This window comes from Ovis aries, chromosome 2, assembly GCF_016772045.2.
Source record: "Ovis aries strain OAR_USU_Benz2616 breed Rambouillet chromosome 2, ARS-UI_Ramb_v3.0, whole genome shotgun sequence".
NCBI lineage: Eukaryota > Metazoa > Chordata > Mammalia > Artiodactyla > Bovidae > Ovis > Ovis aries.
The window spans coordinates 236551038-236578895 of NC_056055.1; the positions used below are offsets into that span (position 1 = coordinate 236551038).

The following is a 27858-nucleotide window of genomic DNA, read 5'->3' on the forward strand; positions in this document are numbered from 1 at the left end:
TGTGTAACCTCGGGCAAATCACTTCCCCTCTCTGTGCCTCAGTTTCTTCATCTGTAAAATAAGGATAATAGTACCTCCCTGAAAGGGCTGAGGAGAAGATTAGAGGAGTGGTTAGCCTCCCTGGTAGCTCAGAGGGTAAAGCGTCTGCCTGCAATGCAGGAGACACAGGTTTGATCCCTGGGTTGGGAAGATCCCCTGGAGAAGGAAATGGCAACCCACTCTGGTATTCTTGCCTGGAAAATCCCATGGACAGAGAAGCCTGGTCGGCTAAGGTCCATTGGGTCGCAAAGAGTTGGACACAACTGAGCAACTTCACTTTAGAGGATTAAAGGCGTGGATCCAGGACCATGCTTAGGAAACTCTAAACAAGGCAGGGGACACTAAGCAGTAGCCGTTTTTGTAGCTGAGCAGGCCTGGGTGTGAGTCCTGCCACCAGCACTAACTGCTGTGTGACTTTGGGTGGATGCCTTGACCTCTCTGAGGGTCTAACTTCTGTCCGGAAATGGGGTTGATAAGAGTCCCTGCATCCAACGATGGTGGTGAGCATCCTGTCAGCGGGGTTTTGTGAGTGCAGCTGCTTAAACCCCAGCCCTGAGCCCTGGCAAACAGCAGGCAGCGGAGATGTAAGGGAAGGCCCGAGTGGCAGCGGCCCCCTGCTGTCCTACCCGAGGCAGGCCGGGGCCCTTCCCCTGCCGCCCCGCCCCAGCTGTGACGCCCACACCCCTGCCTGTCTGAGGGGCAGGAAGGAAGTGAGGAGGGCAGCCGGCAGCTTCCCCTTTTCTGCCCCTGCTCCAGGCTCCTAGTTCCTTCCCCGTCAGTGCCTCGGAGGAGGGGAGGCAACATCATGGCCCCCCGCGCGGCCGCCATCCGCCAGACCTGCTGCTGCTTCAACGTGCGCATTGCCACCACCGCCCTGGCCATCTACCATGTGGTGAGTGTGCTGGAGGCCCGGGCACTGTGTGTGCGTGAGACGGAGGGAGAGAGCCCCACCCCCCATCTACTGAACCCCCCTGAATGGGAGGATCGTGGCTCACCACCTCTTTGGAGAACCCCGGTCCGTCCTTTCCATGCTCCGGGCCTTGGGGTCCCTCTCTGTCCAAAGTGCCTGCTGGGGGTGAGGTTTGGGGGCGGGTGGAGCTCTGCGGCAGTGGCAGGAGTGGAACGAGGGGGTCCTTGTTCTAAGTGAATATAGCTCCCATTCCCTCTGAGGCTCAGTTTCTGTCTCTGTGAAATGGGACCTTCAGCTCCACAAGCTCATTCAGGGTCAAACAGCTCCAGATGTGAAAGTGCTTTGGAAACCCGGAATCTCAGGAGGAACGTGAGCCAAGAGTGTTGTCAGGAAATGGGGTCAGGTCACAGGCACAGCTGTGCCGACTCTCCCTGGGGCCTGGGCCACTGGAAGGGATGGGAAGTGGGAATCTCCCTTTTGTGCTTCCAGAGGGGACAGAGGGGCCTGAGTCCTCTTGGTTTGGCTTGCATATGAGCAGGGTGACTGGCCTGGACCTGGAGACTTGGGCCAGTTGAGGAGGAACGGGCCCCCAGTACCCCTTTGGAGGCTGGTGCGCACAGCTGGATGTTGAGTCTTGTCTCTTATAAACTCAGAGTGACTGACTCTGGGCAAGTCATAGCCCCCGGGGGCCAGAGGCTCTCCCTCTGTCTAGGTGGCTGAAGGTTGGGGTTCTCTTTTCGGGCCCTGTCCAGACCCATCCCCCGAGCCCACAGCTCTGAGACACACGCAGCTCACCAGACCCAGCTCACCCTCCCTCCCAGGGTGACTCAGGGCCTGTGGTTAACAGTTCTTTTATGAGCCTGGAAGGGCTTCCTTAAAATTAGCCTAAATCCGGCAATGCTGTGGCGGGCTGCTATAAACTGTTCAGACATGGTTGCATCTGCTTCCTGTCGCAGGCAGAGCCGGCAGGGCTGTGGCCAGAGCCCAACCTTCAGAGCGCTGGTGCCCCTCAGGGTTCAGCACAGTCTCTGGATCCGGACTCTGGTGTGCCAGTCCTGGCCTCATCACTTCCTAGCTGTGCAGCCTTGGGCCACTTACTTAACCTCTATGAATGTCTGTTTCATCTAAAAAAAAAAATGAGCTTGAGAATAATAATACCTCTCCTATGCGGTTGTTGAGAGGATCAAGGGTATAAATATCTACAAGGCACGTAGTGGGAACTATTACCTGACAGGTTCAGTTCAGTTCAGTCGCTCAGTCGTGTCCGACTCTTTGCGACCTCATGAATCGCAGCACGCCAGGCCTCCCTGTCCATCTCCAACTCCTGGAGTTCACTCAGACTCATGTCCATCGAGTTGGTGATGCCATCCAGCCATCTCATCCTCAGTCGTCCCCTTCTCCTCCCGCCGCCAATCCCTCCCAGCATCAGAGTCTTTTCCAATGAGTCAACTCTTCGCATGAGGTGGCCAAAGTACTGGAGCTTCAGCTTTAACATCATTCCTTCCAAAGAAATCCCAGGGCTGATCTCCTTCAGAATGGACTGGTTGGATCTCCTTGCAGTCCAAGGGACTCTCAAGAGTCTTCTCCAACACCACAGTTCAAACGCATCAATTCGTAGTTGAAGTTATTATTAGCAGGGCCTCAGACACAGAGCCTGAGGCCGGCACACCCATAAGCCAAGTGGTCAGATCCCCAGAACACTGGTTTTGGGCGGAGCTCAGAGGTTGCTCTGCCAGGCTCCTACCAATGTCAGAGTGATTCTGAGAGGAGTGAAAGGCTCTTGACTGTCCCCAGACCAAATCCTTAGGGCCTCTTCAAGCTCTGAGATTGTATCATGTTCTTGGAAACACAATGTCCTAAGCAGGGATGTCCCTGTGGGAAGCAGGCCCCTGGGTCTCTACCCTTGCTCTGCCGCTAACCAGCCATGCAACCTTGGACAGGCTGCTTGCTTGGGGCTCAGTTTTTCCTTTACAAGATGATGGATGAGGGGTGTGGACTGGCTCAACCGCTGATGCATCCAGGGCCAGGCAGCTCCTGTAAGTGAGCACCCTGGGGCACGCGGCCCTTGCTGTGACCTGGGAAGACTGTTCTGCGTCTGTTCCGGCAGCTGCTCTCCGTTTCCGCCGATTGTTGCTATGTGGGCCCCAGCAGCCGCTCTTGTGACATTTGGAGAAACAGGAAACACGGGCTTTTATGTCACAACTTCTGCTGTCTCCATGTTGGTGACTGATTTGAGGAAAAAAAAGAAATCCCTGGGCAGGCCGAGTCAAATCTACTTGCAGGCTGCAGGGCCCAGAGTCTGCCTCGCAAACCCCTGACTTTGTGACTTGAGGTTTCTTTCTGCTCATGCCATCCGAGATCCTCACCTGTACACAGTGATATGACATCAGCCTCTGCCCACAGAGCTGGAGAAAGTGTGCATGGGTGATCAGGAAGCCTTCTTGGAGGAGTGCCACTGGCAGACGTGTAGTTTGGTTATGGGGAGGGTGGATCTGGGATGGATAGGTGTGTAAAGCTGTGGAGGCTGAGGACTGTGGCTTGTGCTTGGGACACTGCACAGACCAGCTGGAGGCTTTAGGTTGGGGAGTAGGAGGTGGGAGGGGGTTGGATTGATAAGCTAGAGGTTGGGCCTTCACGACAGGGCACTATTGATATTTGGGGCTGGTGCATTCTTTGTTGTGGAGAGTGAACAGTATACTGTCAGATGTTTAGCAGCATCCCCTGGCCTTTATTTACAAGATACTAATAACTCCCCACCAGCTGTGATGACCCAAAATATCTCCAGACACTCTGAATGTATCCTGGGCGTGAAATCACGCCCAGCTGAGAACCACCATCTTTCATGTGGGTCATGGGGAGCCATGGGATGTCCTAGAGCAGAAGGCAGGAGAACGGAAGAAAAGTCTGGAAGCTGGCTTGGGCAGTCTTCTCTGGGCTGGGATGCTTGATTGACTCCAGTGGAGGATGGTCCTCCTGCCCTCTCTGTGAGAGGTCTTGCTCCTTCCCAGAAAGGGCAGGGCTTTCTCTGTGGCCTGGCAGTCACGTAGCAGGTGTACTGTCAGGGGCTTGAACATCTGGATAGAAAAGTAGAAGCTGCCCTCCAGATGTATTGATCACCTAGACTGGTGTCATCTGGAGCCATTCGTGGGTGACAGCCCTGCACACGGAGAGCTATTCGTGGACTGGGCCCCTCTAGGGAGGGTTAAATCGGGCTCTTGGCATACTGAGACAGTGCCACCGTTTATTGAGTCATCGGGGCGTTATTATTGCAGGACCTCCACGTCCAACGGCCGGAGGACCTTCTTCCCCACTTCCCTGGGTTTGTGCAGAGGATTCCCTGGGTCACAAATGATTTTTGACCCAAAGTGGCACCCCTAGAGGAGTCAGAGAACTTTCGTAAATTGGTCTCTTTGGTTCTGGTTTATCTGGCAGCCCAAAGCATGTCTGTCCCAAGTTAATGGCAGGAGATAAGGACCCCAGAAGACCCCTTTGCCCAGAAATATCTCCCTCCCAAGGTGCCTGGAGTTCCATTAGAAATTCACTGCCTGATAAAAAGCTTCCACCCACAGTGATTGGAGCCCCGTAGGGAGAGGATTCACCGAAACAAGCCCAGGAGGAAATGAGGCTGGTGCTGGCCTTGGCTTGTCTCTGGGTTACAGGTTGTGAAAGCTCTGGTTTTTTTTTTCCTACTTTTCTGTATTCTCAGTATTTGCTACAATGAGCATGTATTACATTTTAAAAATAAATATTTTATTTTAGAACAGTTTTGGATTTATAGGAGAACTGTGAACAGAGTTCCTGTATACCCGCTTTCTGGGCTCCCCGATTGACAGCGTCTTATATTAACATGACGCATTTGTCACAGTTGATGAGTCAGTACTGATATACTATTATTAGCCGCCAGCCAATACTTTACTCAGATTTCTTCAGCTTTCCCCTAAGATCCTTTTTCTCTTCCAGGACCCCACGTTGGGACCCCACGTTGTATATAGTCATCACACCTCCTTAGGTTTCCCTTGGCTGTGATAGTCTTTCCAGCCCATACTTTACCCAGATTTCTTCAGCTTTCCCCTAAGATCCTTTTTCTCTTCCAGGATCCCACGTTGTGTACAGTCACCACACCTCCTTAGGTTTCCCTTGGCTGTGATCGTTTTCCAGGTTTTCCTCATTTTTGATGACCTTGACAGTGTTGAGGAATATTAGTCACGCATTTTGTCAGATACTCATCACATGGGACTTGTCTGGTGGTTTTCTCCTGGTTAGACTTGGACAGCGTGTTTGGGAAGGAGATCGCAGAGGTGAAGTGCCCTCTCCGCACTGCACATTGAGGGTGTATGCTTGCACGTGTCTTACCGCTGTTGATGTTGACCTTGGTCACCTGGCTGAGGTCCTGTCTGTTGTGTTTCTCCACTGTAAAGAGACTGCTTCTCCACCAGTATTCTGCTTGACCTACAGGTCTGCTGGCAGCAGGCTCCATGTCTGAGGCACTGCTATTGAAGCATTCAATCTCTATTACTTGAAGGACCCTCTTGTCAATGTGGATCCGCTCTCAACGTGTCTTTCTTTTCTGTGCCCTGCCCCAGGCCAGTACATGCGCCTGACTCTTTCATGGCCTCTGTCCTCTAGGGGTTCCAACCTACCAAGGAAAAATTGTGATAATGGTGCTGAAGGATAGCAGTGCTGGCTCAGATGGGGGCACAGACGAGCTGCGTTAGCTCAGCCCTGGTGTAGAAGCTATGGGTTTCTCTGGTTGCTCAGTGGTAAAAAAATTCTGCCTGCAAGGCAGGAGACACAGGAGACATGAGTTCGATCCCTGAGTCACACAGGAGACCTGGGTTCGATCCCTGAGTCAGGAAAATCCCCCAGAGGAGGAAATGGCAACTCACTCCAGTATTCTTGCCTGGAAAATCCTTTGGATAGAAGAGCCTGGCGGGCTACAGTCCATGGAGTTGGAGTAAGAGTTGGACTCCACTGAGCATGCACTAGGTGGAGGCTGGGGATTCAGGAAGGGCTTTGGGGAGGAGGCCTGAGTGCTAAGCAAGAGCAGGACTTTGCTTGAGAACGTAGAGGAAAAAAAGGGCATGCTGGCCGAGGGGGCAGCAGATGCAGCTTTGGAAGTACTGAGAAGCTCACGGAGCTGGGATGGAGGGAGCGATGTTTATGAGGTGTGGTAGGGGAGGTTGCAGAGGTCAGCAGGGGTAAGACTGAAACAGATTTCCGGCTTCTTTCATGGATCTCTGCTTGCCCTAGTTCTCTCATTTCGTAGAGGAGTGAACAGGCTCCAGAGGGTCCCTGACTTGCTCCAGGTCACACAGGGAGGTGGGGGAGGGGCTTGCTCCAGATCTCGGCTACCAGCACACAGGTGTGTGGGATGAGCCCGCGGGTGCACAGATGAACTCCTTACCTGGTCCATGGCCCGGGGGTGGTCCAGCTGTCTGAGAGGCCCTTCTCTCACCCAGCGTTCGTTTCTTCTTCATGGTCCTGCTCATGGGACGCTTCCTCCTCCAGGAAGCCCTCTCGTTTGTCCTCCTGAGAACTGCAGTGCCTCCTCTCTCTCTGCTCCACTTTGGGGACTGAAAAGATTGTGGACTTGTCTCCACCACTCACTGACAATGTGACTGAGCAGGCAGTTGCCTTTGCTGTCTGGGCCTCAGCTTCCTATCTGTTAAATGGGGCCAGTGGTCCCTGTCTCAAGGCTGATGGTTTTGAAATATTGAGTTGATGTGGCCCTACGAGAGACGGCGGCTGGCAGGCAAGAGCCCCGTGTGGGCTGTGGGATGTGACCAGAGGCCACTCCCCTTTCTAGAGCTCATCTGTTTAGAGTCTAAAAATAGGTCCTAACTGTTAGGTCCATCTGTTAAAACCTCTGCCTTCACGCCCAGTGGCCCCATGCGGGGCAGAAAGAACTCGCTCCGTATGCTGCCTGAATGGTGGGGGAGGCCAGCGGGGGTAGGGTGGGAATCATGGCCCCTCTCCAGAGCCCTGGCCAAAGCGCCCTGGTGGGAACTCAGTTGTGCTCCCCATCTCCAGGGTGCGCATCCTGCCTTCTAGCTTATAAAATGTCAGAGGCCTTCAAGGGGCCCCCTGGACCAGCTGGGCCCAGTGTGGGTGGCAGACAGGGCCTTCTGGGGAGCAAAGTTAGTTGGGCTCTTCTTGCTGCCCCAGGCCTGGTGGGCTGAGTGGTGGTGGCCAGTCATCTGTGTGAGGTGGGCCTGGAAGGCCAGACCCCAGACTGAGCCTCGTCCCATCCCCACTTCCTGGTTCTCAAGCCCAAGGAAAGAGAAGGAAAGAGCTTCTGGGAATGGAAGGTGGTGAATGGTGGTTCCATCCATTGAGGGTCACCTTGGCTGGAGGGACCCACTGTTGTCAGAGAGCCATACCAGCCCCAGGGAGGGTTCTCCCTGGTATAGGGGCTGGGGCCTCACTCAGACCTGGCCCTATGGCTGGAGGGCAGGGCCTGGGTGGGCCAAGGTTCTTGGTCAGCACCCTAGTCCAGAGCCCCGCCGCAACCCCCCCCCCCCAACCGGAAGGGAGGCTTTTATTTTGAGCCCAGGGCAGTGGCTCAGAACCAGGACTTCTATCTGAGGCCTGCATTGGCCTCCCAGGGGACCCCACACCACCGGGGGCACAGAGCCTTTAATGAGGCAGGAAGCTGAGCAGGGAGCTTGCACAGTGGTGGTGCTGGCTCCCCGCCTTGCAGACCTCAGCCCTGCTGCAGGCCCAGTGGGTCCCTCTCCTTTTCCGAGCTTCAGTTTTCTCCCTCGTCAACTGGGGGCCAATAACCATGACCAGCATCGTCAGAGACTCAAAGGGGACCAAGTGGGAGACCCAGCGAGTGCCCCAAAAATGGGAGCTACCCCTGGAGAAGAAATTTGACAAAAGAGGAAATTGAGGCTTGCACAGGCCAAGCGACTTTGCAGCCCGGGGTAGATCCAGAACAAGGGCCCAAGAGTCCTGCTCGAGGCCCATTCTTCGCTGCTACTGCTCCAGACCGTGGCGGGGGAAGGGCAGGCTTCTTGGTAGCCATGGAGTTGGATTCAACAGTAGTATCAGGGGAGCATTGTTCTTAGAAACACAGAGCCCATGTGCAAAGATGCAATCTCTATTTCACCTGTAAAAGGAGAGGGAATTGATCTCTCCTAAATGCTCCAGTCATAGTAACACTTATTATCACAGCGGGGGCGTTTGCCCTGAAGGTAAATAAGGAATTGATGCTTTGTGGGGATAGTTTGGGGGTGTTCAGAAAGTGAAGGAGGATGGGAGCGTGGACTCAGCTTGGAGGTTCATTCTGAGCCCCCAAATGGGTGCCCATAAAGGATGCCCACCCCCCCCATCCTCCAAGAATAGCAGAGACCCCCTGGGATTCACCGGGTCAGAAAGCTCACCTTCAGTGCCTCTTCCTTCAGGGGAAGGCTTGCCCTCCTGTCTTCTTTCACAGGGGCAGGTCTGAAAGGTCAAAGGGCAGAGGGCAGAGGGCAGAGGGCTTCACACTTGAAGCACAGGCAAGGGACGGGGCTCAGAGGTTGATACACTGGTTTTCCCGGACGTGGGCCCAGAGCGAGCTGCTCCCATGCTGGCACTTTCCACTTTCCACTGCGGGGTAATGAACCATCGGGCGTGCAATCCCAACCATGTTCTCTGCCAGCTCCCGACCTGTGCGTGAGCTGTTCCTTTTTTCCCTGGAGTGTTCTTTCTCCCTTTTCTGCCAACCTCGCAGTCACATCCCTGCAAAACCACATGTCCCCGTAGCATCTCCTGCATCCTTCCACCAGCCCAGCCACCCAGCAGCTGCTGCCATTTTCTGGGGGCCTCCTGTGTGCCGGGCATGTGCTGAGCCCAAGTCGCAGTTCCCCAAGAGAAGCTTCTTGCAGTTTCCTAAACACACCTCATCCTTTTCTGCTTTTGCTGTTCCCTCTGCCTGGAAGACCCTTCCCACTGCTGTTTGGGGGAAATCTTTAATTCTCACCACCTCTCAGAAGCCTTCCTGGAGCCCCGACTCCTAGACCCTGAGTTCTCAGAGTTTCCCCCTATCTCAGGGTGGCTCCCACCTCCCCCTGTGGGGGTCCTGGGGGTCCTGTGGTCTGGCCTGGAGCCCTGAAGGCCAGGGTTGGCCCTGCCTGATTCATCTTCATCATCCCCAGGGCCTGACATGGAGTAAGTGAAAGTGAAAGTGAAGTCGCTCAGTCGTGTCCGACTCTTTGCCACCCCATGGACTGTGGCCTATCAGGTTGCTCCAACCATGGGCTTCTCCAGGCAAGAATACTGGAGTGGGTTGCCATTTCCTTCTCCAGGAGATCTTTCCAACCCAGGGACTGGACCCCGGTCTCCTGCACTGTAGGCAGATGTTTCACCATCTGAGCCACCAACAGAGGGAACTGACATGGAGTAGGTAGCTGCCAATCTCAATTGTATTTTACTTTTGCAAACCTTTTATTGATGCATAATTTCTATAAGTGCATGTCTTGATGACCTTTCTCAGGGAGCAACATCCAGGTAGCCTCCACACTGAGAAACAGGACGGGACCAGCCCCCAAGGGCCTCTGGTGGGGCTCGTCACTATGCGGCCCTCACTGACTTCTTTCAACCCTTGTAGTTCTAGAAGCACCTGGGGATGAGTTTACACATCACGGGCGCTTCTTTTCTCTCAGCACTGTGTTTGTGACCTTTTTCTGCATGACTGTGTGTATCCGCTTTGTTTTCCCCTTGCTGTTTACTATTTCACTGCATGAATATATCAGAGTATGTTTGCCTCTTGTAGGGAGGGGGAAGACACTGGGGTTGTTTCCAGCATGGGGCCCTTACAATGGCCACGGGGACCTGTGGCTTGGTGTCTGCCCTAGGCACAGTCACTTGATCTTTCTGAAGATCAAGTCTTTGGTAGCAGACGTCTGTCAACCTCATCTGCTCTGCACAGCAGCCCTGCTAGTGGGTGGGGCCTTCTCTCTGTTTTACAGATGAGGAAACCAGGAAACCAGGCACAGAGGAGTCTGAGGGGCCAGGTGGGGCGAAGGAGGGGCGGTTAATAGGAGGAGGGGGTGGGGATGGGAGGGAGGCTGGTGCAGCTGGGCTCCCAGGGAAGTGAGGGGGCCTGGCTGGGGCAGCTGCTGAGCTGTGGTTCTGGGAAGGCGCCCCGTGATGGTATCTAGGCCGGCTGGGGAGGTGTCTGGGGAGATAGCGCTGGCAGAGGCGGGAGGGGGAATGGCCCCCACTCAGTTGCCCCTGATAAGCTGCGACAGGAAGTGTGGGGTGGGGTTGGGGGAGGGAAGCTTCCTCCCCACGCTGATGCATCTGGTTCTTTTCTCCCATCCTCTGGCCAGACAGCCCCAGGGGGTACCCCCCTCCCACCCCCAGGGAAAACAGGGTGGGTGGGCGAGGTGGAGGGGAGTGAGCTTCAGGGAGGGGCGATGAGGATGATGATGGGAAGGAGAAAGATAACAATAATGACAGCCTGAACATGCAGGAGTCCGTGAGCTCCTTGGCCCCCAGAGACGGAGGACCCGGGGTCAGGTTGGAGCAGCCCTGGAAGGCTGGAAGAACTGTGCGCTTGGGACCGGTTTCCCATTGGGCGAACCGCTTCATCTCTGTTGGCGAGGGCGGAGGACAAGCCGGGGCCTGACTCCTTGTGCAACCTGGGCTGAGGCACCCGCAGGCCCGTTCTCCTCGGCTGGAAGCGGGTCAGCAGTTCTGACCTCACAGACCTGTGAGGAGGAGTCAGGGGAGTTAACAGACAGGAAATGGCCCAGGCACCGGCTGTCACATAGCAGATGCTCACTGAGTGTTAGATCGCTCTGTCAGTGTTGCCCCCGGAAGCTCAGAGGATAGGTCTCTGCCTGCACGCTTGTGAAAGGGTGGGTCCTAAGCCCCTCAGGAGGTCTGAGAAGCGGGGCCCCCATTCTTGACTGGGAAATGGCGCTTGATCGCCAGAGTCAGGGGATCTGGCGTCGTCAGCACCGCCGCCGTGATCTCCGTCACCACCATCATCACGTCATGCTGTCAGGAGTGCTGTGGACACCAGCAGCAACAGCATGGCCTGACAGTCTTTGCAGTTGTTGATTGCAGTTCCCAGCAGGCCTGTGGCTCCCTCCATCACCGCCAGCCTGCCACCCCCACCGTCGCCTCTATCATCACTGCCCATAGGGTCATAAGCCAGCCGCAGGGCAGCCAGTCCCCGCCTCCCAGCTCCCGCACCATTGTCAAGCCCACCCGACCCCATGTCTACTCCACTCAGCTGCGGCATCACCGCCGTTATGGCCCCGGCCATGTTCAATGGTGCTCCCATACCCCTGCCCTCCTGGCCGCCTCCTCTCCTCCTACAACGGTAGGTTAAGGGAGCTAGAGAAGGCGAGGTTCGGAAAAAGAAGGAGATCTGTACAGAAACAGATCACCTTTAATGAGGCGAGAAGGGGCATGAGTCAGATTAGCAAGCTGCTGCACTTACCCAAGCGAAGGGTTAAGTATATATAGGCATGTATGTGCAAAGCTACTGTCTTAACGGGGCCTGTTCTTCTCCAGGGTTGTTCAGAGTAGTTCTCTCTTAAACGGCGATGGGCCAGAGGCTGGAAGATCAGCCAGAGGCTGGGACTGGCTGGGAGCTAGGGGTAATCAACCTTAATGTCCATTTTTTTTCTTCCTGCGAGAGAGTTCTTTGTTTGGCATAGAATGTTGGGGAGGACCTGGAGGGGAGTTTTAACTCCAGGCTATTTTGAGCTGTGTACCTTTCCTTCAGCTGCCCTTTTATTTTAGCTCAGGCTGTTGGTTTGCTCCTCAGAACCGCCAGGAAAACAAGTAGAAATTCTCCTGGCCTCCTGGCCACTTCCCCCATCACACGGCTTAGGGAAGTTGTGTGTTTGTTTTTGAGAAAGAAGAGCTGGGGTGGGGATGCAAGTGGGAACTGAAACCAGGGAGAAGGCGAGGGAAGAGGTGAGAAAGAGGAATGGAGAGCGAAGGCGGCAGCGGGCGGCTGAGCGTGGTCAGAACTCAAGCGGCCACAGAGCCCGCGCCTGAGTGCGGTGTCCGGAGGACTCAAGCTGATTCTGACTCTGCAGTCTGTTTGCTGTGTGGCCTTGGGCTGGCCACTGCATCTCCTTGGGCTCCACGTGCCCATGGGTGACATCCCCTCTCTCAGGGAAGAGTCATTCCTGCCCCCAAGTTTCCCTGGATCTGTCCTGCCGCGCTCCAGGTCTCTTCCGGGAATGCTTTTCTCTTCTCTCTGCTGGAAAACTACTTCTCCTTCAAAGCCATGATCAAGCTTTTTCCTGTTTGTGAAACCTTCCCGGGGCCTTCCAGACAGCTACGATCAGTCCCACGTCAGGGACTCTCAGCCTCCTGCATGTCCCATGATGTGGCTCTGAATATTCTGGTCACCTGTTGGGTTCCCCTGGGGACTGTGGCACCCGCAGGCCAGGGTCAGTGACTTTTCCAGACAGGGCTGGGAGGTGGTGGGTGCTCAGAGAGTGTTTACTGGATGAACAAACAAGGGAGCAGGTGTAGACCTGCCCAACAGTGTGTACTGATGGGGCACTTGCTGTATGCCAGGCTCAGGGCTGGAGGGCCGTTTAACTGATAGCAGCCCTGCCAGGCCGGTCCAGTTATTATCCCATTTCCCAGAGGAGGGGACTGAGGATCAGAGAGGTTAGGAGCTTGCTCAAGGGCACAGAGCCGGGGTTGGGGCAGGGTCGCTTGAGTCCAGCACCCTGGCTCTTAGCTGTGACTGACCAAAGATGCTGTCAGGGAAGAACAGGTGGGCAAGTGAATGCCGTGTGCCCGGGCACTGTGGGAGGAGAGAAGCCCCATTCCTGTCCCAGGAGGGCATGAATCACCGCCCAGGCGGGCACTCAGACTCAGGGAGAGGACAGCTCTGCTCTGGTGGGAGGAGGGAGATGAGGGGAAGGGAGGGCCAGGTGGCCTGGGTAGTCTGGACTCTTGGGGTTTCCTGGCCTCTCCCAGCTTATGCTATAGGTAAGTCAGGTACTTTCTGAAACTACAAACAGCTCTTGGTTGGGGACTTGGGTGGAGCAGTGAGGACTTTCTGATGAGTGGGGTATGTTCTGGGGTGGGAGACGCTGGGCAGCCTGGGTGTGACATGCCATGGGTGGCAGGAGTTCAGTCATTCCCGTGAGAATGGGGGTGACTCTCTTCTTTGACTGGAGGGGATAAACTGAGATCAGGGAGGAGCCAGGACTTGGCCAGGGTTATCTAGCCGTCAGACAGTGGGAGAGGCCTCTTCTACCCCAGCTGTTGTCCCTTGAGCTGTGGGCGTGGGGTCAGTGGCTGGGGAGGGTGGGTGGATGGTTGGTGAGACCAGGGCTGGGCCCCAAGTCAACCACTCAGCCTGGAGTGGAGCCTGGACTCTGGGAGCTCAGGCAACAGGGTTCATATACCAGCCAGGCCACGTGACTCAGGGCACGTGAATTTTCCTCTCTGAGTCTCCATTCCTCATCTCTAACACGGGGAAGATGTTGGCTTTCTTGCAGGGTTTTGGGAGATGGCGGTGCAAGCCTGTGGATATAGGTCTGAGCACAGAGTAGGTGCTCAGGGAATGTCAGTTCCTCTCCACTTCATCTCCTACAGAACTGAGGTGCCTATCTTCCTCCTGGATCAGGGACTGGTGTCTTCCATTGATGGTCAGAGGCCAGCCGAGGGTCTGAGTCAGACTGAGGTTGCTCTGGGGTTGGTTCCTGCCTCTGTGAGCCTCCAGGTTCTTATCTGGCAAATGGGGACAGGGTTATCACTCTCCTACAGGATGATCGGGTGAGAAGGTGAAACTGGGTAAAGGAGGAGCTTGGTTTTAAGCACAGGTGGTTTTTTACAAAAGTGGAAATGCTTCTAGTGTCTGCTGCTGCTTCTAGCACAAGCTGTGGGAGGTGGAGGAGGCGGCAGAGGGAAGGGGAGGAGGGGCCCTGCTGGCTCTGCTGGGCTCTCTCATGGGAGCGGAGGAGGGCAGACCTCAGGCAGAGCCAGGAGGTGGGGAGATGCTGGGAGGACACTGGACGGGGGAAGAGAATCAGATTCAGCGCCCATTGGCCTGGGGTCCTACAAATGATCAGCTGATAGGCCTTGGACAAGTTACCGGACCTCTTTGAGCCTCACTTTTCCCATCTGTGAAATGGAGGTGGGAGCATTACGACCAGTCCCTTTGCTGGATTTGGGAGGATCACAGGGATGATGTGAGTGGTGAACCAGGCATGGAATCAGGCTGTATAAATGTCTCCCCTCTTCGCTCTCCTTCCTGGGATCCCAGGATATTCAAGAGGGGGTGGTTGAAGAGGGGTAGTTAGGATGCTAGTGGCAGGATTGCTGACGTGGCAGCAGGGCTGTGGGAGAGTGTTAGGGCCAGAAATGAGAATCTCGGGAATGGTTTGTGGGTTGGCACCAGTTTCCAAAGTGGGGTGATACCCAAGGTAACCGCTGGGGCCTCAGAATGACAATATTAAAATTTCTAAAATTTTCAATCATGTTCTTTATTCATTTCTGGGTATGTTGTGTGCAGGTTTTCTGACGTTCACTCTAAACCAGGACGGCGGCACATGGGTATAATTTGGAAATCAAGCCACAGAGAGTAGTGTGTGCAAAGGGTTTTACTGACACGGGCGCATGGTCAGAGTATCTGAGCCCTCTGGAGTCAGGAGAGGCAAGGCCCCGAGTTGACTTGGGATTGGGGTGTGTGGGAAGGCATCAGGACAGCCCTGGGACACTGGGACTCCAGGCTCCTCTTTGTCCCCAACTTGCTGTGTGTCCTTGGTCCAGCCACCTAACCTCTCTGAGCTTAGAAAATGAGCAGAGGGAGTTTACAAAAGAAGTGGACAGACTCTTTCTAGCAGCTAGACGTCGAGACTGTCTGATTCTGAGTTTCGTCCTAGACTCAGACAATCCTGGACTCTTGGGACTTCAAAGGGCTTCCTGTTATCACGGCTGATAGATACTCATGCGTTTCTAAGCCCGGCTGTGGCGAGTCGTCTGTGCTCTGCTCGCACATCCCAGGGAACCCCAGAGCTTACCATCTTCCAGGGTGCCCTGTTCTGTCCTCAACTGAGCCATCACTTGCCTCCCTTTCTCTTTCCCTCATTACAGGGGAAACTGGGGTAAGAGGGGCTGGAACTCCAGTCTTCAGGAGGTGAGGAAGCAGCCTTTCTCTCTTGGAGCTGTTTCCTGTGGGTATCAGCCACAGCCCCCACCACATCTGCCTTCTGCTGTGAGGTGCTTTCCACCCTTCTGGTGAAACAAAGCCTTTTTCACCAGGTAGAGGGGGCCCATGTCAACTCACACCAGCCAAAAGCAGCTTATACTTGCTGAGCACCCACTGGAGGGCTTGAAGCTCAGTGCTTTGCAAATACAGTCCAGTTTACTTCCCATTAAATCCAGTGCTTGCCAGTTTCCAGGTGAGGGAGTTCGGAGAGGTAAAGTGACTTACTCAAGGTCACGTAATGACCTGGATTTGTATCCATCTCTGCCTGACTCTGGAGCCCAGCTCCTCAGCAGTCTTCTTTGCTGTCCCTTTCTGGCCCCCTGAACAGGATGTAATATGGCAGGAAGACAAATTGAAACCTATGTCTGCACTAAAAAAAAAAAAAAAAAAAAAAAAAAAACCATCACAAGTCAGCCGGGGGGAAACAGATGGTGAGTGTCTAGTTGTTTGTCAGCTGAGCATCAGTTACTAGTGCAGGGCCGCCTAGAAAGCCCATGCAAACTCAGGCCATATTAATAGAGGTAGGCCACCCACTGCAAGGGAGGAGACAGTTCTTTTTCACAGTGTGGTCAGATGGCACTGGAGAAGTACGTGTGTATGATGGGGAGAAGGCTTGCTGTAAGGACATGAACTCAGTGAAGATTAAGTTCGCTGTGGTTGGAAGCATTCAGTAGAGGCTGCATGGTACAGGATCCCTGCCTTAGAAGATGGAGGGCAGGGATAAGGTGACCTCTAAGGGCCTTTGAAACTGCAGCTTTGTGGCTGAACCACAGCTCTTGCCAGGACCACAGCAATGCTCATGTCCATCAGGTTTGCCCCTTCTCTGTCATTCTTAGCAACGGTCCCCTGAGGAAATAGGGTTTATCCGTTCATCCATCCATCCATCTGTTCATTCATCTATAGCAGCTACAGCAGTGAGCAAGAGAGACACATTCCTTTCCTCAGTTCAGTTTAGTTGCTCAGTCGTGTCCAACTCTGTGTCCCCATGGACTGCAGCACGCCAGGCCTCCCTGTCCATCACCAACTCCCGGAGCTGACTCAAACTCATGTCCATCGAGGCGGTGATGCCATCCAACCATCTCATCCTCTGTTATCCCCTTTTCCTCCTGCCTTCAATTTTTCCCAGCATCAGGATCTTTTCCAATGAGTCAGCTCTTCCCATCAGGTGGCCAAAGTGTTGGAGTTTCAGCTTCAGCATCAGTCCTTCCAATGTATACTCAGTACTGATTTCCTTTAGGATGGACTGGCTGGATCTCCTTGCAGTCCAGGGGACTTTCAAGAGTCTTCTCCAACACCACAGTTCAAAAGCATCAGTTCTTCAATGCTCAGCTTTCTTCACAGTCCAACTCTCACATGCATACATGACCATTGGAAAAACCATAGCTTTGACTAAATGGACTTCTGTTGGCAAAGTAATGTCTCTGCTTTTTAATATGCTGTCTAGACTGGTCATAACTTTTTTTCCAAGGAGCAAGCGTCTTTTATAATCCAGAGAGAATAATAACAACAACAATAGTAGCACAGACTGTGCTTATTATTTGTCAGGTACTTTAAATGAATCATGCCATCTGGCCCCACTACAACCTTATGAGACGAATATTAGTATTATCTCCATTTGCATATGAGGGTTGAAAAGCCAGGAGGACTGGGATTCATAGATCAGAGACTCCCAGGTCTGAGTTGATGATTCCAAGAACTTGAATTTCTGTCATGCTCAGATGCTGTGACTAAGATCCCGTGATGTCCAGAGCCTGTCATTATAAAAGAGGGTACACGGCAGGGGCCCAGTCCCTGGTGAGAGCCCTCCATTTCCCCCACTTCCTCAAGCCTGACCTTCAGTAGCCACAGTTACCGCTTTGCTAAGAACTGGGTGTGGTTCTAAGCGCTGTCCTGCAATGCTCTCCTTTAGTCCCCGCATTAGCCTCCTTAGGTAGCTATCAGGATTATCCTTATTTTACAGATGGGGAAACCGAGGCACAGAGAGGTCAAATAATTTGCCCAAGCTCACACAGCTAGGAAGGAGAAGGAGGGTTAAGAGCTTGAGCTGTCTCTCTGTCTAGGCCACACTGTATCCAGGATGCCCCACTGCCCGGCATTCCACCTCCTCCAGGACCTCTCCTTACCGGCCCTGACTGCACGCTGTTGGGGTGGAAGTGGTTGGTGGTGGGACTGTGCAGACCCCGACTCACTGATGCTCTGTTCTGCCCCCAGATCATGAGTGTGTTGCTGTTCATTGAGCACTCAGTGGAGGTGGCCCACGGCAAGTCCTCCTGCAAGTTCTCGAAGACGGGCTACCTCAGGATCGGTAGGTCCAGGGGAAGCCAAAGGGTGGGGAGGGGTGGGGGAGGGGCGCCGGCCAGGGTAGGGCAGCTGGAGTTGAGGCCCTGCCACTCGTCCTTTCTGACGTCTGCAAGTGGAGAAATTCCCACGTGTCCGTACGAAGTCTCCAGGTGTGACAGCAAACAGGAGGGTGCTAGGTGGCTCAGACAGTAAAGAATCTGCCTATGGTGTGGGAGACCCGGGTTCGATCCCTGGGTCGGGAAGATCCCCTGGAGAAAGGGAATGGCAACCCACCCCAGTATTCTTGCCTGGAGAATCCCATGGACAGAGGAGACTGGTGGGCTACAGTCCATGCGGTTGCAAAGAGTCGGCCATGACTGAGCGACTGACCCGCTTTGCAACCCTAACCAGCCTTCCTAGGCTGGGCCAGTGGCAGTGGCGGCAGGGCCCTCCGCTGCTTAGCCCAGACAGGCGCCCGTCACTCTGCTCCTCACCATGGGCTCCAGCCCCCTCTCTGGTCTCACCTCTCATCACCTTCTGCTCCCACCACACTACCCTCCCCCTGCTGCAGCCACCACACCAAGCTGGGCCCTGTCTCGGGGTCCCTGCCTGGCCTCCTGGCTCACGGGCCACCTCCTTAGAGGCCTTCCCAGGGCCCTGCCACCCTGCTCCCTTTCTTACACTGTCTTTGTTACCTGAAATGTTCTGTTTGCAACTTGGTAGCCTCTCAAGACTGAGAACTGCAGGAGGGCGGGGCCTGGGCTTTCTTGCTCACTGGCATAGTGCCCACACCAGAGGTTCCCAGAGTGTGGCCCTTGGAACCTGGAATGCCTCCCTAGGGGGCACTTCTGGGCCCCTCACCTCTCTCTTTGCCTTTCAGCCGAACTGGTCTCCAGCTTCCTGCTTATCACCATGCTCTTCATCATCAGCTTGAGCCTGCTGGTTGGCGTGGTCAAGGTGAGGGCCTGATTGGGGAGGGGCAGGGGAGTTGGGACCTGGGGGGTGGGCATGGAACCCTCGCTGCCCTCCTGCCCTCTCCTATTCACACCAGCTACGTCGGCAGCCCTGGATTCTGAGAGGTGGGAGGCAGGTATTTGGCGGAGATCCAACTTGCACCCTGAGATCTTCAAACTTAGCTTTTGGAAACCTCCCGCCTTTTTCCATGCCAGACCCCTCGGGCTGGAGGCGCTGGTTTCCTATGAAAATCTGTCCTCCACAGGCAGGGGTGTGCTCAGCCAGATGTGGCCGCCACTCATCACTGACACTTAGGCTGAACTAGCTGCCAAACCACATCCTTTTGAATTGCAGATGGTGGCAAGGAATTTGGTAGAGAGAAAAGGAAGGGGCATTTTGAGGCCTAGGTAGAGGGGAGGAAAGCAGTGGATTCTGTAATCAGTGAGAGGAGCCCAAGCAGAGGGGAAGGTGCAGCTGCGTCTAGCTCAGTGCCAGCCAGCTAGCGGATGAGAGAGACGGGCTGTGGCTCAGCCTCCTGCAAAGAGGAACCTGTCTGTCTCTTGGCAACCCCAGGAGTGGGCAGGAAGCCAGGGCCCAGGTCACACAGTCATGGGAGTGGGCCCCGGAAAGAATCCTTCCTGGGCAGACAGTGGGCCGGGCATCCCAGGGCCAGCAGGGTGGGGTGGTGATTTGGTGCTGGTTTGGAACGTCTCCACCTTGCTCCAAACACCACTGTTCACTCCCTAGCTAAGATCACTCTCTCAGAAGCCCTGCATCTCAGGGAGGGTTTTCACCCTGGTTCCTGGGGGGTCGTGCAGAGACACAAATGGTCCAGCTAAGAAAATGGATCCGATCGTCCCTGAAGCCTCTGAGCTTTAGCCTGGGCTGATTCGGCTGCCTCCTGAGCAATTTTGGATAACCACATGAGAAACCACGAAACCACCTTTTCTCTGATTTTGTCCCTAGCTGTGGGTTCCTATGAATTAATACTCGTCACAGTGGTCACTTGCTTTCAGTTGAAGGAGAGGGATGTCAGCCTCAACCTCCCAGGCCCTCTCACTATGACTGAACATCCTGGGAGGCATGCTACCCAGAGGTCAGATCCATTGTTAAAACAGCACGAGCTTTCTTTTTCCCACCTTCAGGCCTTAGCTCCTGCCAGCCCTGCTGCCTCCAATGACCACCCCTTCCCTCCCTGCTTCTTTCCAGCTCTAGTCCCAGTGACTCCACCTCTAGGAAGTCTTCTCAGGTTCCTTTTCATCTGTCAAATGAAAGTCTTTCCTTCTTGGGTTCTTAAGAGCGAGTTGAGGCAGACCTGGGTCCTAGAGCCCCAAGCACTTATGTCTGTAGATGAGGACCGCTCCTGGTGTTCCTGCTGTCTCCCAGGACACCGAGACTGCTTACCCTCAGGGCCTGGGTCTTGCCTTCTCCCCATGTCTAGACCCTCGCTCAGAAGAAGGCATGTGGATCCCCATGGGGTGACCTCAGCCGAGCTGCACAGATGATTTAAGAGAGCATCAGGTTCTCAGGGAGGGAAGGGAGCTTCAGGCCATGGGGTGCCGGAGACCCTCAGGCTGCACAAAACAGCTTGTGCAAGGGACCCCAACCATGCTGGACTTGCCTTTCAGAACCGGGAGAAGTACCTGCTGCCCTTCCTGTCTCTGCAAATCATGGACTTCCTCCTGTGCCTGCTCACCCTGCTGGGCTCTTACATCGAACTGCCTGCCTACCTCAAGTTCGCCTCCCGGAGCAGCAGGCGGGTGGTAAGTACGTCCTGGGTCCCTGTCCCGTGCCTCCCAGCCTCTAGCAGGGGAGACAGAGGAGCTTAGGCTGGTGAGGGTGGGAGCCCACAAGGCCCCTTTCTAGTTGGTGAGGTTGAGCAAGTCCCTGAGCCCCTTCAAATCACCCTGCATTTCTCCCTGTAAAATGTGTCTGAGATCATGTCTCAGCCATACGCCGAAGTATTAATTGGGGAATGCCTGCACAGGGCGAGCGTCATGTGGTAAGCATGGAGCAAAGGTGAATTTACACCATAGGAAAGGGGCGCCCCATTTCTGCCCCGAGCTCCTGCTTTGTCCCTCAACCACGGTGAAGAAAGGAAGGGAAAGATGGTGAGCGTCTTTGGCGGGGATGCCCATGGCACCTGGTGCCAATCACTGACTCAGCTTTGCAGAGTTGCTTTCACACTTCTCCTGACTGTGGCCTTTGAGGAGACTGACAAGCTATACTGCAGATGACCCCGGGCTGGGAGTCAGGACACCCTGGTCCTTGTCCTGGGTCTGTACCAGCCCATGGTGGCAATGTCTGAGGAACGAGCTTCCGTTTCTTTCTGGGCACCATGGACCAGAGAGGTGTTGATGTTTCTGGCTGGCAGTCTCTCAAACTGAGGGTCCACTGTGTGCCCCATGGTACCCAGGCTTTTGGGTTGGGGCTGACTTGCTGGTCTGTCTTCTTCCCCCAAAGAACCCCTCCAAGGTCCCACTGATGACCCTGCAGCTGCTGGACTTCTGCCTGAGCATCCTGACCCTCTGCAGCTCCTACATGGAGGTGCCCACCTATCTCAACTTCAAGTCCATGAACCACATGGTGAGTCTGAGCTGAGGGCTCACTGCCGTCACTGATGGTGTGGCCTTGAGCAAGTTGTTTCCCCTCTCTGTGCCTCAGTGCTTAGGCTGGGTTCTCTGAAAGTGGAGCTGGGTGGGGAGATTCTTGTGTGAGTGATTTCCTGAAGGAGAGTTCTCAGGAAGAAATCTGGAAGGAGCCAGGGAAGCAGGTTAGACAAAAGGAAGAAGTCAGGCAGATATCGGCTTTAGGAATAGCCCTGCGGGATCCAGAGGGCGCCCCGCAGTGTGAACTGCTGTGCAGAGATGGTGAGAGTTTCCCATTTCTCTCTAACAAATGATCCGCAAACCTAGTGACTTAAAACAATAAGCAATTGATATCTGAGTAGTTTCTGAGGATCGCAAATTTGGGAGTGGCTTAGCTGGGTTGTTCAGATTCAGGGTCTCCCTTGAGGTTGCCTCGAGGGCATGTGACTGTGGCCGCCAAGGGCTTTTCTAAATCTGGAGGATGCCCTCCCAGGCTGGCTTACTGGCATGGCTGTGGGCTCTTTGCCTTGGTTTCCAACTATGTGAGCCTTTGAGATGGCTGCTTGAGCATCCTCATGTCGTGGCTGCCAGCTTGCCCCCAGTGAGCAGCCGAGTGAGAGCAAGGAGGAAACAGCCATGGGGTCTCCCAGGTCACACTTACCTCTGGCACATCCTATTGTCTGTGAGAAGTGAGTCTCTAAGTCTAGCTCACACTCGAGAGCGGAGTGTCAAAGGATGTGTGCACATATTTGCATATTTGCACAATTTGCATATTGTCCCCCCAGAGCAGGACCTTCCATCAACCAGTCCTGCTGTAAGCTGCCCCTAGGGGAGGGGACATGTCCCCCTGGTGTTTCAGGATTAGGTGGATCTGTCAGCCAAGACTACCCTCCGGAGAAGGACATGATGGGGACAACGGGGGGTACCAGCCAGATAAGGGTCATCTGGATGGGCATCAGCTGCATTTGCCTCTCTGGGTTTGCTCCCCTGCCAGACAGGGCTAGCACCGGCCTCCCAGGGCCCTTGCAAGGGTCATCTGAGATCATGCGTTCCTATGTGTGTGGAGAGCTGGCTTTTATTCCTTTAGAGTTCCCTAGGGCAGAGGCACTAAAATGGCCCCCGAATCTGTTACAGAATTACCTCCCCAGCCAGGACGGTATGACTCATAACCAGTTCATCAAGGTGATGATCATTTTCTCCATTGCCTTCATCACTGTCCTCATCCTGAAGGTGAGTGGCCCCCGCCCCACGGCTCAGGGAGGTGTGATGGGGTTGTGCTGCTCCAGCACCTCCTGTTAGGAGGCAGGGAAGCGTGTCTGCCCCGTCTGCCTTCCCTGCTGTGGGCTCCAAACTCCAGCGCTCCCCACACCAGCTTCTCTGACCCCACATGGGATCCTCAGGGACCCCCAGTTTAGAGCAAGTGGATCTGTGAAGACCCAGCTGTGTTTGTCAGGGACTTGGTGTGTGACTCAGAGAAACCCTGATTTAGGGGAAAGAGGAGCTATTCTGTCCGGAATTAGATTCAGAAAGACCTGGCTTTGAATCCCAGCTTTCCCCTCTGTAGCTATACGGTTGGTTTTCAAGTCAGTTCTCTCTGGGTCTTGGATCTCACCTGTGAAATGTACATCCCGTGTCTTGCGTTGCCCACGTCAACAGTTTTATGTGATTCAGGCACCAAAATGTAGACAGGTCCTGAGGTCATATTGTTAGAGGTTTGGTGATGAGAAAGACTTTTAATTTCATGACTGCAGCCATGAAATTAAAAGATGCTTACCCCTTGGAAGAAAAGTTATGACCAACCTAGATAGCATATTCAAAAGCAGAGACATTGCTTTGCCGACTAAAGTCTGTCTAGTCAAGGCTATGGTTTTCCAGTAGTCATGAATGGATGTGAGAGTTGGACTGTGAAGAAGGCTGAGCGCTGAAGAATTGATGCTTTTGAACTGTGGTGTTGGAGAAGACTCTTGAGAGTCCCTTGGACTGCAAGGAGATCCAACCAGTCCATTCTGAAGGAGATCAGCCCTGGGATTTCTTTGGAAGGAATGATGCTAAAGCTGAAACTCCAGTACTTTGGCCACCTCATGTGAAGAGTTGACTCATTGGAAAAGACTCTGATGCTGGGAGGGATTGGGGGCAGGAGGAGAAGGGGATGACCGAGGATGAGATGGCTGGATGGCATCACGGACTCGATGGACATGAGTCTGAGTGAACTCCAGGAGTTGGTGATGGACAGGGAGGCCTGGCGTGCTGCGATTCATGTCGCAAAGAACCGGACACGACTGAGTGACTGAACTGAACTGATGAGAAAGAGGAAGGAGATTGGTTTTATTTTTCTCAGGAGCAGTCAGGCCCAGAGAACAGAGTTCCAGTTCTTAGAGATATGGTAACAGACAGGAGTGTGTTAATTGTATCAGTCTCTAAAAACATATTGATTGATACATCTCTGGTCAATGACGGGGTTCCCTGGTGGCTCAGTGGTAAAGAACCTGCCTGCAATGGTCAGTTACATTTGAGCAACGAAAGATATGTTAATACGTCTCCGGTCAATAATGTGTTAATAGCAGCACAACAGGAAGGTGAAGGGGCAAGAAAACTCTGCTGTCTTAGGGAGTCAGTGAAACCGGGGCAGTTCAGCTTGAGAAAGAAATGACTCAAGGGGGATGTGATCACTGTCTCCAAGTACCCGAAGGACTCTCATGGGGATTCTAGAGGCCACAGTGGGGACCTGTGGCCGGAAGCCACAGGGAGGCTGATGTCGATTCAAGAGAAGGAAGGGCTTTTAAAAGCGTTCTTTTCTGATTGTGAAAGTAACATATGATCGCTGTAGAAATTTAGAAACTACCGATGAGCAGAGGGAAGATGATCAGCCCACAATCCACCGCCTCTCAGAGAGTAGCACCTCGGATATCTGGGTGCATTTCTGCCCCCCCCCGTTTTTTTATGGGTGGTGTTACCAGACATCACTGCCTCCTTTCATCTGAGGCCCTGAGCAGTCTCTGCTCTCACTTAATGCCAAACTGGAAACAGCTTCACTCCTTTTAACCCTTCCTCGAAGGACTGAGCTATCACAAGTGCATTAGTCACGCTCAGTGAGAATATTTCTGAAGGCTGGCGGGGACCCAAGTAGGGGTTCACATCATACACGCTGCTAGAGAAAAGCTGTCCAAACAGAACTCCATCCCCTCAGCCCTCTCCTATTATTTTCATCCAGTGGGAGTTGGGGGGGTGGTCTGTTCTCTGTTAATATGGAGACGTATTAACACATCTTAGGTCTGCCCAACTCTGCCTCAGTGACCACCCTCCACCTGCTTGCTTTGCCCTGGCCCTTCATACTTCATTTTTTCATGGCTCATCTTATTTATCTCTTCTCCCTCTAAGTCTCCATCATAGGACTCCATGAGGCAGGGGACATCCCAGACACCAGGACCCGCTCTTCTTCCTTAGAAGGCAGTTTAGGGGCAGAGAGAGCCTTACTGGCTCTTGTTCCTTGAATGCACCCTGGGGACGTCACTCCTCACCCTGGAAAACGTCTCCTCAATTCTTACATCAATTGCTAAGAGAAAACTATTGCTCGTGTCATCTGACAGATATATACATCTGTACATGTAATTTTTATGCGTCGATAAACATAAAACACTACTGTGTACAGTTTGTAATTTGCTTTAAAAAAATCAACATATCATAAGCGATTTTGTAGAAAACTTTTTTGGCGGTTAGCTTTGTCTCAAGAGGGGTGGTGCCACCTTAGGAGGTGGTGAGTTTCCTGTCCCCGGAGTGAAGAATCAGGATCTGCAGAAGTGTTGCCAGAGTGGCTGGAGGGTAGCCCAGAAGCCTCCAGAAACCTCCTCCCTGTGCTGAGTCTGTGGGGCATTGAAGAGGGAAGCACCTTGGATCGCTGAGATTGGCAAGTGAGGCCCCCTCCAGCCAGAAGAGGCGTCTGAGCAGCAGCAGTTGAATGTGGCTTTGGGGATGAACTGGGGCTCCACAGGAAGCACCTAGCGTCTGTCCCAGGCCTGCTGGGGTGGTGAGAAGGGGATCACGAAGCACAGCCTGACTTGGGCCTTTTTTCCAGGTCTACATGTTCAAGTGTGTGTGGAGATGCTACAGACTGATGAAGTGCACGAACTCGGCTGAGGAGAGGAGTGGCTCCAAGATGCTACAGAAGGTGAGCCTGCTGGGCAGCCAGGCCCCAGGTCTGCCACCCACTGTATCACTGAGGCCAGGTCTCTCTGCCTTGCTTGGTCTCAGTCTCTCCACTGGTAAGACGAGAGCTGGACCAGAAGAAGTGTGCAGATCCCTTTCCACTCGGATTGTCTAGGATTCAATTCATTCATTCACGCACTAAATGTTTTCTGCCTCTTACTCTTTCTTGGCCTCACATCCAACCCTTGGGATGTAGAGAAAATTAAGATGCCACCCTGTTCTGGAGGAGAGCATAGTCCAGAGTGAACCTAGACGTGGAGATTCAGTGATAACTTGCAGAGAAGCACAGGGGCAATGGGAGCACAGAGGAGGCACCTAGCCTCATCTGGGGTTTCAGGGAAGGCTTCCTGGAGGAGGTGGCATTTGACCAAATCTTAGACTGTCAGTTGGTACAGCTTAGCTGAGAAAGGGGAAGGGATCTTCCAGGAAGAAGGGTGAAGTGCACTGAGAAGCAGCTGATTGGAGAAATGATGCAAAATTGCAGCTGGTTTAAGTTATTGGAGGCTCACTTTCCTCATCTGTAAAATGGGGATTGTATTGGTTAAGACTTTTTTTGGGTTGCTTGTGTCAGAAACCCAACTCAATCTTACTTATGTTAAAAAAAATAGGGAATTTATTAGCTTATAGAACTTGAAAGTCCAGTGTAGGTCTGGTTCAGGTCCAGCTGAGACCTGATGTTCAGTGATGATTTCATTTTTAGACATCCCTATCTGCATGGTGACAAAATAGCTGCCAATAGCCCTAGACTGACACCCCACCCTCTAAGTAACCCCAACAAAAAGAAAGACATTCCAGGAGCATGTCTGGTTGGGCCAGCCTGGGTTACAAGCCTATCCCCAAACCAATGATGGATTGCCAGGGAGGATGAAATTCTACTTTGAGTGACCACTGCAGGTCTCATATCCACTCCCTTAGGTCAGAAGGATGATCAGTTCTGAAAGCACATGGACTGAGAATGTTTTCCCAGGGAAAATGGTGGACTGTTCTCAGAACAAGGGGGCTAGATGCTGAACAGGCAGAAACAAGTCTGTCTGCACCTGTCTTGTTCGTGTAATGCCTAGCACACAGTTAGTACCCAAAGCATGCTAGCTGTCATCCTCATCATCATTTTCATCATCTTGTCAAAGGTGGGGCTTGGAGCCCCTTGACCCCGGGGTGGGATCGTGGTCCAATTCTCAGGCCTTGTCTCTCTGTCTCTCCCAGGTGGTCCTGCCATCTTATGAGGAAGCCGTGTCTCTGCCATACAAGGTTCCGGAGGGGGGCCCAGCACCACCCCCGTACTCAGAGGTGTGAGGCTCGCCAGGCCCCAGCCCTGGTGCTGGGAGGGGCGGAGCTGCCTCGCAATCCGCTTCTTTGCTTTGGTGGCCCCCGTGGCCTGGGTGAACCACCTGGCTGACTTCAGGACTGTCCGCTTGTGTCCCCCTCGCTGGCCTGCTTTTCCTGCGGGGCCTGGGAGATGCTCACAATGGGTCAACGCTTTTAGGCTGGATGATTCCTTGGGTCTCGAAAATTCAGTCCAACAGCCCTTGGCTTCTTTCGATCAGCTCTGACATTGGTCTACATGACTGCTCTTTCTAAAGTCAGTGAGTTTGGTTATGTAACTCCTCAACTTGACCAGTTTTACTAAGGGGCTGACGAATCAAAAACAAGCTTGTCAGTTCAGTGAAAATAATGTGGTCAAACAACAAATTCCATTGCACTGATTTGTAAATAGTTGTCAATTCACAGAGCAGTTCAGTCAAGTAATCATCAGTTGATCCTCCCCACCAAGTACATATGTCCAATTTCTTCCAATAGTTGCTTAAACAATGATTAAGTCAGCCAACCCTCAGTTAATTTAGTGATGACATTCAATAATAAAAAAACCCCTCAAATTAGCCCCCAAACCATTCAGTTCAATCTAGTCCAATAACCCAACTGCCTGCTGTGGTCAATTCAGTCCTTGTGAGTCCTGAATAATTGTTCATTCAAATGAAAATGCAGTCAGGCATTTGCCAAAATGGGAAGTAGCAGTTGTTTTAATCATCAAACAGCCCCTACAGACACACAATAGGTTTGCTAAAGAGTTGTCATCCTCAACAACCAGTCACTCACGGCCAGTGTGGTCACATAGCCATGGGTCCTGGGAAACAGGTGTCCTCAGCCGCGGTCATCTCTAGGAACGCACTATCGGCCCATCCTGCAGCCTGTCCACCGCCAGTTAGCTGTAGGCCACCCAGCTCTGCCTGACACTTGGGTCAAGCAGAAATTCAGCCCTGAAATCAGGCAAATGCATTTATTGGACTAAATCCACAGGTTAGTTCAGTCAAAACAGGCAAACCCTTTGTGGGCACAGACCCAGCCCTGGGGGCTTATGTTGGTGGGGCCATAGGGAAGGCTTTGGTACCAGTACCACCTCTTCTGTCTGCCCCTGGGGGCCAGGATTTCTGAGGGCACAAATCCAAAGGTGGAGAGAAGGCCACAGAAGCAGGTTCTCTGGGGTCTGTAAGGGGGGTGCAGAGGGAGAGGGCTGTGCAAGGGGCTCCCCACCAACACCCCTTGTGCCACTGCTTTGTGTGATGGGAAAGAAGTTTTAATAAAGCAGCAACACGCTTCTCTTTGGCTCATGTGGTTCTTAAAATATGGTGTGTGGCCAGGGGTGGAAAGTCAGCCTTCATCACTCCAACACACACACACACACACACACACACACACACACA

The 27858-nt window shown here is 53.5% G+C and overlaps 1 protein-coding gene and 1 long non-coding RNA gene across 2 annotated transcripts; one reads left to right on the plus strand and one right to left on the minus strand.

Moving 5' to 3' along the window:
- Positions 1-806: 806 nt before the first annotated feature.
- LAPTM5 (lysosomal protein transmembrane 5) lies at positions 807-27754 on the plus strand. The gene is made up of 8 exons (XM_004005050.5): positions 807-931; positions 17346-17439; positions 18295-18371; positions 19997-20131; positions 20832-20954; positions 22091-22186; positions 25029-25121; positions 26363-27754. Exons 1-8 carry the CDS (start codon positions 845-847, stop codon positions 26450-26452), a joined length of 795 nt encoding a protein of 264 aa, XP_004005099.1. The 5' UTR covers positions 807-844; the 3' UTR covers positions 26453-27754.
- LOC132659350 (uncharacterized) lies at positions 4678-6723 on the minus strand. The gene is made up of 2 exons (XR_009599670.1): positions 6354-6723; positions 4678-5585 (listed from the first exon to the last, which is right to left on the minus strand). It is a non-coding gene; the product is annotated as an uncharacterized LOC132659350 (long non-coding RNA).
- Positions 27755-27858: the final 104 nt, after the last annotated feature.